Source organism: Rhinolophus hipposideros, assembly GCF_964194185.1.
Source record: "Rhinolophus hipposideros genome assembly, chromosome: 19".
Taxonomy (NCBI): domain Eukaryota; kingdom Metazoa; phylum Chordata; class Mammalia; order Chiroptera; family Rhinolophidae; genus Rhinolophus; species Rhinolophus hipposideros.
In genome coordinates this window covers 41,858,555-41,875,048 of record NC_138065.1, presented here as the reverse complement: position 1 = coordinate 41,875,048, position 16,494 = coordinate 41,858,555, and the positions used below count along the sequence as shown (strand labels likewise).

Genomic DNA, 16,494 nt, shown 5'->3' with positions numbered 1-16,494 from the left:
CAGTGAGACTGGGGTGCAGGAAGACCCCTCGTTGGGGTATAGTCGGATGCTTGCTTTTGTATCTCCAACCCAGCCGCCCGCGAGAATATAGTGGTAGGACACCCCCATCCATGGCTCCGTGGGTGTTCCTTTTTGGCCTCAACATATCCTGCGTTCTTGGGACCAGAGTCCCTTGGTGAGGTGTGCCTTGGGTCCCATAGGTACACACCTCCCTCGAGGGGCTTAGCGGTCCTTTCCCCCTCCACCCCCAATTCCACCTTCTGTTTTCACCTGGCCTCCAGGACGCCACGCTGTCCTGGTGGTCCTCCTACCTCATCAGCTGCTCATTTTTTCTTTCTTTTGTTTGGTCTCTCTGTGCCGGTTCTTCCTCATTTCCTGAACCTTGAATCCCTGGAGTCTTCCACGCCTCAGTCCTTGGACCTCTTTGGTTTCTATCTATATTTTCACCCTTAATAATTTCATTCGATTTCAAAGCTTTAAAGACGCCCTGAAGCCTCCCAAATTGATAACCTCCAGCATCGACTTCTCTCCTGAGCTCATATCCAGTGGCCTTTTCAGCATGTCCATTTGGATGGGGTATCTCAAACTTCCTATATCCATGAACCCCTGAGCTCTCTGACATCAATCAACACCCCCCCCAAACATTTTTCCTATAGTCTTTCATTTCAGTTAATGGAAACTCTTACAATTTCTTACAACTCTTCTTACAATGTTCCTTGATTCTTTTTCTCTCACACCCCACGTTCAATCTATAAGGTAATCTAATTGACTCTGTCTTCAAAACAAATCCAAGAATCTGCTCATTTTTCACTATTATTATCATTTCTATCCTGGTCCAAGCCTCCTTTGATAAGTTAGATGATGGCACCCCAAAGACATCCAGGTCCTAATCTTTGGAACCTACGAATGTAACCTTATATAGCAAAAGAAACTGAGGATCTGGAGATTGTCCTGAATAAGCCAGGCGGGCCCTAATTCAATAACAAGTATCCTTAGGAGAGGGAGGTTTAACACAGGAGGGAGAAGATGATGTGAAGACAGAGCAGAGAGAGACTTGAAGATGTTACACTGCTGGCCTTGAAAATGGAAGAGGCCATGAGCCAAAGAACGCAACACATGCAGCTCTAGCAGCTGGCAAAGGCGGGAGAGCACTCTCCCCTCGAGCCTCTGGAGGGAACACGGCCTTGCCAACAGCTTGGTTTGGGCCCAGTGAAACCCTTGGTGGACTGCTGGCCTCCAGAAGCGGAAGAGGATAAATTTGTGTGGTTTTTAGCATTCAGTTTGTAGCAACAAAGAACTAATTCACCTCCATCGCCTCTCACTTGGATGGACGTCGTCTCCTTGTTTTTCTCTTGCCTTTTTCAGTCTGTTCGCAATAGCCAGACTGATAATGTTAAACTATAAGTGGATTATCTTGCTCCTTGGCTCGAAACCCTTCACTTAAATGTCACCTTCTCTGTGAGACCGTCTCTGGCCATGTGCTTTCAACTTGTGTCCCTGTGCACACAGACCCACACACTCCCATGCCCTCCCTGTCCCTCCCCGCTTCTGTACTTCATATTCTTCCAGAGGACTTAACTCCATCTAACACCATGTCAAAGGGTAACCTCCATGAGGGCAGGGAGTTTTGTGTTTTGTTCGCTGATGTGTCCCCAGGTGGAAAGGACCTGGCACATCCCACATGTTTCCCTCATGGACACATTCTCTGATAAACTCTCCCTGTCTTAGGACACAAAGGAAAGCCCATCATGCTTAATGGAGCTCTGGGAGACCCAAGGAAGTGCCTCTATAGACAGACTTTCAGGCCCTTGTGATAAGCAAGGGTGATCTTACTTTTGCAAATTCCCAGAATTTACCTGATTGGTCAGCAGAATCACCTGGGGAGCTTTGAAAACAATTACAGCCAACACAGATTCCCCCAGACCTCAGCCCAGGGATGTGAATAGGGCATGTCTCTAATGGGCCGGAGCTTCTCTACAAGCTCCTTAACCTTCCGATGTGCACCCACCTTTGGGAAATTGTTGCTCTAAATCACATAGGCAATTGCCTAAACTGCTAATATTCCGGCTTAGTTTGGGATGAGATACTCATGGGAGGAGCACCTGAGGACAAGGATATGAGACATATTGAAGCAGGAAGCAAGTTGGCCTTGGCCCTGTGCCCTAAGGAGTGGGGGTGCTTAGGGCAGACATCGGGCCCCAGGAACCAGAGGGTCTCTCAGGCTCTCCCTGCCCGTGATGCCGGCAGAGGTGTGCCCAGGCCCCTGGGCCAGAGCTCTTGTTCCAGCAGGAGGGGTCCAACACCTCTTGCGTCTTCATGAAGAGTTCTCTGTAGGTCTTGTCTTGGATGTGGGGAGGTGGGTGAGTGAGTGGTTAACACAGCAGCACTGTCCTGATTGGCAGGTCCCTTTCCCGTTGGGGGCTAATGTGACCTCATACCACCACACCTCAGTGGGCAGGATCAGGGTACATCTCTCACAAGACACAGTGGCCCGCTCACGTTAGCTCTGGCCTGTGTCCTGTCTCAGGAGTGCGGGTCTGTGACATTCATCCTGCTCATAGGCATATCTTTTCATTTTCTGGTTAAAGGCTCCCCAGGGGAGTCAGAGGTGGAAATGGGGACCGGAAGTGGGAAGGGGCAGTCTCTGCTTCTCCAAATGCAGGGAATCTGAGGGAAGGATATGAGACATGTTGAAGCAGGAAGCAAGTTGGCCTTGGAGGAAGACCCAGGTGGAAAATCTCTTGGAAGGAATGTACAGTTATCTTCATCCTCCACGAGGCTGAAGTGCAAGACCTGCCCTGCTGGATTTCAGGGAGGCTTTAGGTGGGACAACGCCCTGTGGTCTCAGCCAGGCACCTTCCTGGGCGCCAGGGGCACGGGGTTGAGAAAGACAGATATGGCTTCAACTCCTGAATCAATCACTAACCAGTGGGAGACATCATGCAAACGATTAATTATCTCAACTGCATTGCTGTGACGGATAAGGCCAGGTTACTTTTAAGGCCAGGTTACTTTTAATATCTTCTATGGCTCATGTCTAATGGGTAACTGGCAAAAGTTTACCCATAAGACATTATCCACATCGTATGGTGCAGGCAAACTATCTTATGGGATGAACCCCCTCCAACCAAGCTGCTCCCAGATACCCTTTCATTTTGTCATTCAACAAACTTTTATTGAATGCGTACAGCGAACTGGGCACCATCTTGGTGGTGCCGAAAAAGACAGGTAATGTTTAGTATGCTCACAGAGCTTACCTCCTAATAGGAAGAGATCATAAACAAATACATATATACATGAGAAAACATCAGGTGGTGCTAAATACAATATTGAATATCATGGGAGAGGAAGAAATTTTCCTCTGTCCTTCTAGGTTCTTTTGGCTTGTCTAATAATTAAATCAACATGAGACAGATTAACGAGAAAATAACCAAATTTGATTATGTATGTACATACGGGAAATGCACATGCATGAGACAGTCAGAGACAGAAAAGGAAAATAGGTATATATGGCATTCTGTGTTAAGGATGGGGTAAGACTTCAGAGGGGAGGAAGGTCATTCGTAGGATGATAAGAAGAGCAGATGTTCAGTAGTGAGATGTTTGCTCTGCCCTAAAGATAGGCCATAAAACGTTATTTCTGGTAATAACTCTTATTATGGGCAAGGCTCCAAGTTTAAGTTCTTTAAGGGAGAGGTAAAAGTTTCTCATTAGCCAGCAGGGTATTGATGGCCTTAATCTCAAAATAATCCACACGCCAAAGTAGCACATTTTAGGGAGGCCTGTTCTGAACCCCTTCAATATAAAACGAAATGCCTTTTAAGCTGAACCCTAAATGATAAGAAGGGGCCAGACCTAGGGATACCCAGGGGAAGAGCATTCCCAGCAATGCCACAGCTAGTGCAAAGGCCCTGAGGTAGCAAAAACTATTCACATAAAGAAACCGGGTGGAACTCCAGCTCAGAGAGGTGGGAGAAGTAGATAAGGACCAGATCGTCATAAAGATAGGGTTTTATTCCAATGGCAAAGAGAAGCCATTAGAGTATTTTAAACAGAGGGCTTGGTTTCCATTAGCAACAGAATCCAATTTACATTGACTTACCCTGGCAAGCCTAACTGGTAAGACCCTCTGTATGATCATTCTGAGACCAGGGTTCAGAATCCTGACCGTCTCCCCCAAACAGTGCTATCTTCTCAAGATACTTGGGTGACTTGGGCCCACTTATGTCTCTTCTCCGGATGAGGAGTGTCATGCAGGGACTCAGCTCCCACTCCCCGCACCAGAATGCAGGATATGGTGAGGCCAAACAGGAACACCAATGGAACCATAAATAGAGGAGTCATACCACTATATCCTCGCTGGCGGCTGGGTTGGAAACAGGGAGCAGGAGCCATATGATACGCAATCCGCCATCCACTTCTCTACCAACCAACCCACCAACCTACCTGCCTGCATAGCCGCGGCAATTATATCAGTGGCCAATGGCTAACTGGTTACAGCTGATGGCCAGCTAATCCTAGCTGATGGCCATCTACTACCGGAGCCAACACCTTTCCACGTGAGATCGAGAGCCTGGAAACTGCTCTCCTGGCTCTGTCCCCACAAGGAGATTTGGGGGTGAACATGGGACTATTAATAAGGAGGAGAAGAAACATTTATGAAGGAACCTGCTATGCCCCAGGCAAGTGCAAGGAGCTTTATTTCTTATTACACTTGCTCCTTATGACAACTACCTTTTGAGAGATGTGCCTCAGTGTTCATTTCATAGGTGAGGAAACTGAGACTCAGTGAGATTTAGTCCATGTTGCACAGCTAGGAAGTGAATTTGAACCTACTCTGGTCTGCTTTCAAAGCTCTTTCTGTCACATGACATCTCTTCTAGATCCATTTTTAAGACTCACATTTTAGTGACTTGAAACTTTTTGGGGTTGAAAATACACTCTTCTATTTTCTCCAGGCTGTGATGGGCTGTCCTGGGTCCATTACTCCACATCGCCCCCTGGAGTACGTAATTTTGTATACTTCTGAGTGGGTTAAAAAAGACGCAGGGCGAGCGCACCAGGCAGAAGCCACGCAGTAGGTGGGGGGTTTCCGAAACAGGCTCCACCCATTTCAATAAAGAGTCATCCATCTCGGTTCTGACCCCTGCTCCCTTCTGGTGAGAAGCCAGTGCGGTCAGAGTCGAGAAGGTGGGAATGCATTTCCAGGATGTCTCTCTTAGTGCAAATAAATGAATGATACTTCACAGGGATTTCCCAGAGAAAATCATCCCCACTCCCATTTCCAATTTGACTGGGGGAGGGGGGTGTGGGAAGGCAGGGGATTCCAGACTCAAGTCAACAGCCTGAAAACCAAGCCAACCGTGCCTTTCACGTGAGAACCAGAATCTCCCATGGTAGCCGCTGAGCCTTCTTCCCTGGAGCCTGTAAATTCGGCACTGGGCTTGTGGGAGCCGGGAGGGGGCCTAATCCCCTGGGGTGCAAGTGTCCATCGGGCTTCCTGCCTGGGGCTGGCCTGTCTGAGAAAAACCATCTGAGCCTGAAAAACTAAACGTTTGTCTTTGCTCCATTTGTCCTGGAACCCTGGGATTTCTTCTGGAGTGGCCAGTGCCCCAGGCTTTTCCTCTGTTTATTTTCTTTGGTTGTTTTCCCATCGCTGGTGGATGGAGAAGCAGCCCATGGCTGGTTGGCTGCAAATATGTAGGATGTAGCCAATTAGAGCCAGCCTTTAGAACGCTGAGCTTTGAGAAGTACCAGAAAAAGAAAACAAGAAAAATCCCTTTGTTCATGGGTCCATCTCCGGTGCCTAGGCTTCCACCTTTAGGTTAAATATTGGCCCTTGCTTATTTAAAATGCAAATACCACTTGAGAGCGGCTAATGTATTTAATCGTTAAACTTCATGATTTTGCCAGCTTGCTACAAAAGTCAAAAGCTTCCCAAATAACGAGCAAGATAAACCTTCTATTTCAACCAGCCAGAACAATCTCCCCCAAAAGGTCTTGCTTCCACCACTTGACCTTTCACAGCCTTCTCTCAACACCAAAAGCCCTTCTCTTTCCACCCACTTAACCCAATCCTGCCCATCATTCAAAGCCCAGTTCAAGGGCTGCCTGCTACGAATTACATGTCATTTCTCTCACTTGTCTGTCTTATCTGGATGAGGGATCTGAAGACGTATGCAGAGTCCTGCTCTGCTATTCAATAGCAATGTGGTCTTGGGCAAGTCACAATGCATGTGAGCCCTGGTTTCCAAACCTGTAAATGGGAACAGAGATTCATGTTCTAGGGGTCAAGTGAGAAACAATGCAAGTGTTTATGGTCTGTCTCCCCAATAGAAAGGAATGTGCACACAGGCGCGGATTTGATCTGTTTTGTTTTCTCTGTTCCTCCAGCCTGAGAACAGTGTCTGGCACGTGGTAGCCACTCAATAAATATTTTAAAACCAATGAATGAATAACAGCCACCATTTATTGAGTGCATACTAGGTTCAGAAATTCTTCTAAAGTTTTTACATGTTTGATTTCATGAACTATAGGGAATATCACAAAAAGTAAGATATTTTTAGATTGCAAGTGCTTCAAGGGCAAATAACATGCTTGTGTTCATACTGGGCATTCAGTAAATATTAGTTGCAAGATTGATGGAAGGAAAGAACACTTGAATCAAGATTAATTTGCCAGACTGCCTTCCATTATAATATGACGTACAAAGCAGCTGGCAGTATAAGGTCCTTAGACAACAGGTTTTGTCTGGGGGAGGGGAGTGAGTATAAAGTTTCCTGCTCAAATCTGTTTGAGGTGGACCCTTTAGCCTTTGGCCTGGATTTTCTGCAGACCTTGGTCCAGAACTGGACACCTGCTTTGGTGCTGGTGTCAGGAAGCCACACAGAAAAGATCAGGTCTCCTGGGGGACGCCAGTTCTCTAATAAAAAGTCCAGGAATGGGACAGGCTAGGAGGACTGGGTCCTATCTCCAAGGTTAGTCTGAATCTGGACTCAAGAATCCTGATTTCCAAGAACCTGAATCTTGGTTTCTCTCAGAAATCAAGAATGAAAATGCCAACTGCCAGAACACACAAGCAGCTCTTTTGTATTCTAGGGAGAGAAACTTGATGAATGCATATGGAATTTTCCAGCAGCTGGCTGTCAGGGGAAGGGATGTATCACTGGTCAGAGGAGGTCAGAATTCTCTGTGGGTTAATGGATCTTTGTGCCTAATAGGAAATGCCCATGGGATGTGTTTGGGTCGGGGTGGGGTTGTCCCTTTCCTTGTGGCATTAGATGTCGGGATGAAGAGCATTGGTTCAGGAATCCAAAGCAAAAGAAAGAGCAAGAGTGATTCTCTGGGGACAGAGCCCCAGAGAGCAGTTTCCAAGCTCTTGGCCTCACATGGAAAGGTCCTGGCTTGGGTAGTAGATGGCCGTCAGCTGTAACTAGTTGGCCATCAGCTGTAACCATTTAGCCATTGGCCACTAATATAACTGCCGTGGCCGAGCTAGCAAGCCCGGATTGCAGCTAGCAAGGGGTCTGTTGGTTGGTGGGCAGAGAAGCGGATGGCAGATTGTGACTAGCAAGTGGGGTTAGCAAACCGGCGGATTGCAGATTGTGTGGCTCCTGCTTTGTGTGTCTCACCAGCTGCCAGAGAGATGGGGGGGCGGGCAGGAAGACCCCTTGGTGGGGTACTGGCAGATGTTTGCTTTTGTGTCTCGACCAGCCGCCATCGAGAATAGAGTGACAGGACCCCCCATCCATGGCTCCGTTGGGGTTCCTTTTGGCCTCACCATATCCTGTGTTGTTGTACTGGGAGCGGGAGTTGAATCCCCGCATGACAGACTCAGAGAGTTTGTGACCAAAAGAGGCCCTGGTAGTCCTTCTGTAGAACAGACTGTGTCAGCTGCTTCCCATTCTGGGTGGGGGCAGGACTGCTCCACACTTCCCTTGAGCTTTCTTTACAGAAGGGTAGAGGGCCTTCCATTTCTCCTGCGACTTGTTTGAACTAGTGGCTTCTCTCCTGCCTTGTTCTGAGGATCCTGGAGAAGACATGGAAGGCTGGAACACAAAGCCAGGACCTAGGACTTTTCTAAGAAGCTTTGCTCTCCTGCCCTCAGTCATGGGCAGACTCAGGGCTCAGCCCCCGAGCAGAGGTCTTGGCCAACAAGTATTACCTAGGACACCAGGTAACAACGAGAAGGGTGTTCTGACAAGAGCTGAACGAATGAATGGAAACCTGGGGTCGAAGCGAGTCTCTCACATGCCTGATACATGGTAACATCCTGGTTAGGAACTGAAGTTCCAGGCAAGTCCCAGATGGCAGAACATTCTAGTAGAATAAGCAGGGCTAAGTCTATACCGAGTCTTAAAAGAAAGACCTTCCTTTTCTAGACCTGGGCTAATTAATTCACTGAGTTACTAACTAATTTCCTGCTCCCTACATTGCCCTTTGTCCAATCCCAACCCTATTTCTAGCAAAGAACTAGACCCTTTATGGGAGGAATTTCCAGGGCAGACAACAGAATGTTTTGAAGTCAATGGCTTTAATCTCAGTGAAGAAATTTCACTAGATGTCCCAAGGAGGGGAGAGAAAATAGGGAAGACACCACCAGAATATTATAAAAAGAAGAGCTTTTGCTGTCTCCCTCCACCCCAATACTAGAAAGAAGCTAGGGATCTGTGAGACCCACTCCCCCCTCCCTCCCAGACATCACCCTAGGGTCAAAACCTCAGAAAGAAATGGGGCCTGGTGATCATAGGTGGGTGGAGCCCAGCGCTGGGCTTCCAGACTCAGCCAGGTGTCCTGGCTCCAGGTGGGCGCGAAGCAGAGGGCCACCAACTTCAAGGAACCATGAAGGCCCGAACAAAGAGGGGCCTTCTGTGGGGAACCTCGTGAATCAACACTCATGTTCAGGGCACACAAGAGCCTGTCTCCCAGGTTCTGCTGGTTGGTCATGATTTAGGCTAACTTCCTATCAGCCCTGTGGGATACAGATTAGTGCTGAATTTTAATTTGGTTTAAATACATTAAACAGGATGTTCCTGGCACACCTGTGTTGTGGGCTGAGATTCACACTCGTTATATAAGGAAACGGCTCCTTGAATATTATTATTGTTATTTTTTTGCCTCTGCTTCAGACGCCATGATTTTAAGGACCTCACAGATTGGCTGTGGATTGAATCAAGGGACTGGGTATTTGGCCGGGTGGGTGTTGGGAGGTAGAGCTCTAAGCTCTAGAAAGCACTCTGGAGCAAGCTCTGAGTGTCTGCTTCACCCCAACCCCTGCTGCCTGTGCTGTGGACTGGAATTCTCACCACCCTGGACAGGAGAGATGGGGGCCCCTGCTGGCCTGAGCTGTGTGCCCTCTGGGTGCAGCCATACTGGGTGCCCTGGATCTCCGATTGACCAAGTGGGAACACAGTTGTGTGGATAAGGGCCTCAGGTCACCTCCACTAGCACATTCCCCGTCAATCAACAACTATTGGTTTCTCAGTTTTTTCTGTCTTCACCAACGTGTCATTTTAGCACCAGGGACCAACTGGAAGAAAAGAGGCCCAGGGCCTCTTTTTTCTAGTTTTCAAGTGTCAGGTCTGACAACATCAAGGGCAGCCATTTTGGAGAGAATTTAGAGGACCGGCAGTCAACAATCTAACCGGGAGGAACAAAGGACTGGCCGTGGTTCCAGGGCTCCAACTGTGTACATTTCAGGCTCCAAAAAGCCTGGGTCTGCCTTTGAGAGGAGGCCCTAGACTTTCCCTGCTGCTGACTTAATTCCACCCTCCTTCCCCCACTGCCCGAGTCTCCCCATGGGAAGGGGCCCCAGGCAATCGCCCGGATTTGCCTGGGTTCTTGAAAGAGCTTTGCTGAGATCTTGTACTGAACTTTTCCTGCATTACCTTTTCATTTTATGGCACCTTGTAGAGTGGAAAGTAAAAGTTAATTAAGCCACCTAATCCAGAACTAAAAGGGGATTTAGAATGTCACCTGTAGGAAATCGTTCAGGGCTGGAGATGAAAGGACTACACAGTATGATTTGCTTCCCTGAGACTCTCCCTCCCCTCTTGGTGACCCCACAGCAGGTTAGCATGTATGTCCTTCACCTGGAATATCTATGTGTACATCTCTGTGTCTGTTCAGGTAAATCGTATGTAACTGTGTGTCAGGTACTGGGCTAGGCACTTTACATAGACAATCTCACTTAATTCTCCCAAAATCCTAGGGAGGTAGGTACCATTATTATACCCATTTTAGAGGTGGGAAAAACTGATGCTCAGAATATATTTTGTCATGAGGTGTATTGGAGTAGAACTGGAATCTTGAGTCTGATCCTAAAGGATCTCTCTCTCTCTCTCTCTCTCTCTCCCCCCCCCTATATGTACATGAAAAAATTTCATATGCATATATCTTGCCACCTAATACTTAGGGGCAGGGACTATATTGTATATTTCTTTAAAATGTCAGACTGCTACAGGTAACATTCTATAGATTTTATAAGTTAAAAAACAAAAAACCTGAGGCCCAGAGTTGTTGAGTGATTTGCACAGAGTCCACAGAAAGCTAATAATAATAATTTTTTTAAAAAAGCACTACATAGGTCTGGAATTACTGCTCTGAGACTCTAGCCTCCATAGGACTATAGGATTGGGAACCAGCATTAATCCTGGCTAGTAGATGAATGAATTAATGAAAGAACAAGAAGGAATGTATGTATGAAGGGTGAGTAGCTTATGAATTAGCTGGCATAAGACCATCTCAATCAGATAGAGTAACAAAAGACATCCACTAAGCTTCTAAGTGGTGTAAGTTGAACTTCATGGTTCCCTCTATCCCAAGTGGATTGCCAGAACGATCCTACTGACCTTTTGCCATTAACTTCTCCCCTCTTGCCCCCATTCTCCTGTTGAGGGGATTCTAGGATGGTATTTACTACCTCTTCAAAGGGAATCAAAGGAAAGCAAAACACAATCATTCAAAAGGGCAAAGACTTTTTTTTATCCCTCCCCCACCTCCTGCCCCCAGCACGAGAGGGAGCAAACACACCACCCCCAAGCACTACTGGGAGAAGGTATTCTGACTCAGATTGCTTTTTTCCCACAGGCTTTACAGGAGCAAGCATGAGGAAGAGTGAGTGTGAAAATGTGGTAGGAGGTAAAGCCCAGGGTAGGCGAGAACTTTCTTCCCTAGAGATGTGAATGGACTGTCCTCCTGAGAGCTCATGGGTGGCAGGGAACTCAGGCTAGGGAGGGAGGCTGTGGGGAGAGGGAAGACCAAAGGCCGAAACAAGAGCCCCTCCCTCCCATCCTTCCCCAGGCCAGCTGCACGAGGTGTTGTAACCTTGTTGTAACCTTGTAACCTACTCACATCTGCCTCGTTCCAGAGCCCTGGGATGCAGAAGGACTCCAACAGGTCACTGCCACATAGCAGCAAGATCCGCAGCTCTGAGGAGGGGGACAAAGTTTGCACAGGGAGTGAGTGAAGACCTGGGAAACGTGCGACTCAGCCTTCTTCCCCGATGCACATGGCAGTCTCCCACCCTTGGGGCTCCAGTGCCGTCTTCCAGGCACCCCTGCCCCATATCGTGTGCAATGCAGAAAGCTTTGCTCAGGCTCTTTTACAGACCACCCCTTGTTCCCTATGGGAGGAATTACTCAGGGAGAGTCCTGGTTCACCCAGTACAGTGCGGCTCCTGGGGACACGGGTCTTTCTGTGTTAAACCTGGATGGTTGGTCCCTCCAGCAGAGCCTGAGCCATCTATGTGCCTTGTCTAAGGTCTAAGGGCCCCTCTCTTTTTTTCTCCATATCAAACTCAAGTGTCAGTGCAGTTTGGCTTGTCTGCTGTTGCGCCTTACCTGGGAACTGCTCCCGTGATGGGGAGAGTGGGGGGACACTGAGTGTAACCAGGTAGTAGCTGAGTTCATCAAATGTCCTCCCGTTACATGGCCACTGCCCTCAGTCAAGGGCCTGACAAGAAACGCTGAGCATCCCCCCTCTGACTCCCAGGCACACTTCCTGCTTGTCAGTTGTTTTTCTTTCCTCATTAAGCCCACTCTGAATTATCCCAGTGAGGCCCATCGTGGTTTAAAACAGGCAGCAAACTGACTCGCTCATTAAAACTGAGCAATGGGGAAAAGAAAATCTGGGATTCTTGGAAACACAGGGGAGAGACCTCCAGCAGGGCTGTGAGTCAGGGTGGTGTGCTTAGTTCCCAGCCATCCCAGGCCCTCTGTCAAGAGGCCATGGCTGTGAGTGTCCTGTCTGAAACCGTGAGACGGCCCCACCCAGGACCCCGAGGATGAGCTGGCCGGCAGCTCTGCCTGCCTTAGCCCCCATAGCTAGACCAGGGCCCTGACAAGGACTTTCAGATGGTGAGCTTGTCTGGGCTGCAGGAATCTCCAGATGGCTCAGGGGAAGGCTGCTGGGCTGACGACAGACTCATCGTTCCACTTGGGCAGACTATCTTCAGGGAGCCCCATGGGACACTGGGGTCTGAACTCCTAAATATTCCTGCCTCCTCTCCTCTCCTCCTCTCCCCTCGTCTCTCCTCTCCCCTCCTCGCTCCTCTCTCCCCTATGTCATACCAGCCTACTGATTTGTTTATGCCCAGGGACCTTAATGTATCTTTACATCCCCAGGGCCTGGCAGAGTGACCTGCACACAGTAGGTACTCAGGACGTATTAAATAAGTGAACACCGGAGAAGCTGACCACAGAGACCATGCAGGCAGACTGTGTAAGAGCCTTCGGGGCTGGCTGGGCTGGCTGCCATGGCCTTTGCTCTTATAGCATGGGGTCCCTAGGGGACGGTTGCCCTAGTCAGCAGTGTTATGCCGTGGGATTACCATTTACCGGCCTCCCCACCGGGACGCGAACCAGCCGTGGTATGGCTGAGAAGAGCCAGACAAGGCTCATTCCTATGTTTCTATGTTCCTCTGCCCCACTTGGAGCTACTCAGTGTTCCAGGTCAGTTCTCTGTTGAAAGGCTGAGGCCCTGAAACTCTGCTCACCTAAAAGCTCCATGAGACGGCTGTGTCCAGAGGATGTGCTGGCCCTCAGCTCCCTCCCCATTAGTGGTTCTCAACTGGGGGCTATTTTGTCTCCAGAACTTGGCAATGTCTGGAGACATTTCTGGTGGTGAAGACTGGGGCGAGGGGGGTGCGCTTAGAGGGCAGGAATGCTGCCCACCATTCTACAACGCATGGCAGGCCCCACGACACAGAATCATCCGTTCCCAAATGTCCATAGTCCAGTTGGGAAACTGCTCTCCAGCCATGAAAATGAGCCTCTTTACTATTCCCCAGTCTGAGACTCACTTTCCCATTCGTGTGTAATGTTTGTTTGTTTGTTTGTTTGTTTGTTTGTTTGTTTGTTTGTTTTTAAGCCGAGCACAGAAAGTGAAAGAGTGGGGTCTCTACTTTTTCTTGCAGGATCTGAGCAGATCATTTGTCACAGACCAGAGGTTCCAGCAGGGCTTGTGATCCCACGTGTGGCCACTGGAGGGCAGCAGTCATCTCTCCTGCTTTATTACAGGAGCCTAAAGCCGACCTTTCCAGCCCACAAAGCCTTGGGTCTGGGGCAGCTACCCCCCACCCCCAGCAGCCCAGGTGCAGTCAGTTGGTTAAGAACATGCAAATGAAGCCTAGATGCGAACTGAGCTAGGAGAATAGCTCAGTTTTCCTTCTCGTGAAGTGTGCAAGGGGATTGCAAAAAAAGACCAGGTGAGCCAGAGGACCTCACAGCACAGAGGTCTGGAAGGAGGGCAGCTCTCTCCCACCTCCTCCGCATCCCACCCCTCCTTCCCCAGTTCATCCCATCCAGGGATTCAGAGCCAGCAGCCAGAATCAGTGCTCTTCTGCCACCCTCCCCACCCAGGAATCTGTGCTATGTGAAGCCCAGGCCCTGCGGCCTTTTCCAGCTCCCACTGTGCACAGAGGCAGCCACCACCTGTGCCAGGCCAGGCCATTGATCCATCCTGACAGCTGTGGCCACCCAGCTTTCCTTTCTCTGAAAGAAGCGTCGGTAAGATGGGACTAGCATTAGCCCTGCCCCGCCCAAGGCTGCAGTGAGATAACTATGGGAGTTATGGGCACACAGCTACACCCCTTGGCACTACCTCTCTGTAGGAGGGGGAACTCCCTATGGCAGGGATGGCCCTGGGTGCTGGGAAGGTAAACAAGGTCACGGTTGGCCACAGTAAGTTCCTTCTGGAACAAGGAAGGAGAGGAATATGCATCGTGATACAGTTAAAAGTCTGAACAGTGCTCTGAGCTCGGCTGGTCAACAAGGTAGTTCCTGGCCAGCTGTGGAACCTCGGGGAAGTGCAGGGAGGGCTTTTGCTCCCATCCTGCCCTTTTCCGTGTTTAGGGCTGTGGACCCTGAACCGCTCCTGCCTGCCTTCAGGAGCAACGAGAAAACCAGGGGCCGCTTTTTGTGGCTCTCAGTGATGTGCTGGTAAATAAAGGATATTAAAATACAGAGAAACAATTAGAAAGGGAGGAGTTTTGAGTACTCATTAGTTTTGTTTTTAATGCGATGACCTCCAGCCCTAGACAGAGAAATACCAGGAAGGGGAGACCTGCAGTGCCACTGCAGCTGGACATTGCAGATGGAGCATGTCTGCTGCCTTTCATCCTAGAGATCCAGGGCCTGTCACTGACTCTCCTGTCACCTGGTACCTGTGCCAACTCCAGCTACATTCTGGACTCAGTCTGCTCTTTCTCTAGCTTCAGACACTTGTGTCTCCCACTTGTGTCTATCACCCCTTCTGGAACCTTGGAAAGATTTCGGTTTTCTGGTTTGCTGCCTAGAGTTACCCAGGACTTAGCTGCCTTCCTCAGGTAGGTCAGCTCTTTCCCATCTGAAAGCTCCGTGTAACTGCTCCCACCTGCTCTGGCCTTGGGCCTACGAGGCCCTGGGCTGCAGATGCCTCGGCCTCTGCCCAAAGCTGCAAAGAGGTTGTGAAAGTGGCTTTCAGCTCCCTCTCTGCTCCTTGTCCTGTCTCTAAGCGAGCAAATCCTCCGATCTGGAAGGCCTGGGTCCCGGGGGGCGGTGGGTGGTGGTGGAAGGGGGGTGAGGCAGGGAGGGTCTTCTGCCTCCTGCGCATGTGGTGGGCAAAAGAGGGGTCTCTTTGGCTGGCACTGAAGCTCAGCTTCCATGTCTTTTGAATAAGGGAGAGGAGGCTCTGCAGGGAAAATTGCCAAAGGATCCAGGCCTATCTCCTGGGAACTGGCATGCCTCCAGTTAGGAAGTATAAAAGGGGGATCATTGAGAGTATGGTCTTAGCTGGGGAGCAATCATTCTTCTGAGAGGAGACCCTATGGCAAACATGACCCAGGGTTTTCAAACCTCTCCCCTCTCCCACTTAGCCTGTGGTAGAGGCAGGTGGCTGCAATGCCCTGCTTTGCCAGCCGCACTCACCTATCTCCTCGTACCGCATAACCGTGCCCAGGTTGGCATTCTCATCTAGGGAGGAAAGAGGGAACGCAGAAGCATTAGGGCCCTGACTTCCTGGTACCATACACGCAGCCCGACTGGGACTCCTTGAAAAGAGTATAGGATGGGGTGGGGCTGGTGGGAGTCGGGGTGAGCTTGCCGCCATGCACAGAGGGCATCTGAGTAGAGAGAATGGACAGCACAGTCCAGCCTAAAGGGAGAAAGCCTGGCTCTCCTTAGGCTTCAGCATGGACGTCACATTTCTGGGACTGTCAGAATTAGACAGGCTCGTTGGAGAGCCAGGGCCGCTCACACACACATGCTCATGCTGAGCGCCTTCTGCTTCTTTCTGTATAGGAGGGATGCTGGCCACAAGAGCAGCATCCTCCAAACCTAAAGAGACAGCTTTGAGTCCCAAGGAGGTGGCCCTTTCTCCTTAGCGGTTACCTGGTTGAAAGAACGAGTAAAACCGAGCATACTGAGATTTTTCACATGGCGGACTGCAGCAAGAGTCCGAGGAAGATGTGAAAAAGCCTCTGAGGTGTGCTCTGGAGTGTGCAATGCCTGCACCAGGATGCATTGCCTGCACAAGGCCACAGAGATGCCACCTTGGTCCCCTGCCTCCCTTCCTCCTCATCCGCCCCTCTTAGTTCCTTCTCAAGATGCCTGAAGTTGGAAATCTCCGAAATGGCAGAAGTCAGTCCCCAAAAATGGAAGGAATGAGCTCTAGACCTCCAGCTCGTCTGCAGTGATGAATTTGAGGGCTCTGAAAGAGCCCCAGGGACTAGGATAGTCTCATCCATGCTGAGCCTTGAGGGTGCAGCCAAAAAACAGGGAATTAGAAAAGAGCATGCATTTCTTAGCCTATCAGCAGGAGTACAGACATTGCTGGAGCTGGAAGGACCCAAGGGAGGGTTCTGGGTCTCCTGAAAACCCATAGGCAGGTAGACACATTCTGTGGGGGGGCGGGAAATGCGCCCGTCACCTAGTGACGTCTCCCAGGCAGCCCTGGGCCAGGCTGGTGGTGCCCTCTGGGCTCCCATAACAGTTCAGCACTGGCACTGCAGGCTTAGTG

General features: G+C 49.7%; 1 protein-coding gene across 1 annotated transcript in view; it reads right to left on the bottom strand.

Annotated features, from left to right (window-relative positions):
• NMNAT2 (nicotinamide nucleotide adenylyltransferase 2) overlaps positions 1–16,494 on the bottom strand; it is a 113,642-nt gene that overhangs the window by 8,159 nt on the left and 88,989 nt on the right. Inside the window, exons 7-8 of the mRNA XM_081025074.1 lie at positions 15,405–15,449; positions 11,353–11,429 (exon numbers count right to left, since the gene is read on the bottom strand). Coding sequence (XP_080881200.1) covers positions 11,353–11,429; positions 15,405–15,449 — 122 coding nt within the window. The remainder of the gene's footprint in view (positions 1–11,352; positions 11,430–15,404; positions 15,450–16,494) is intronic.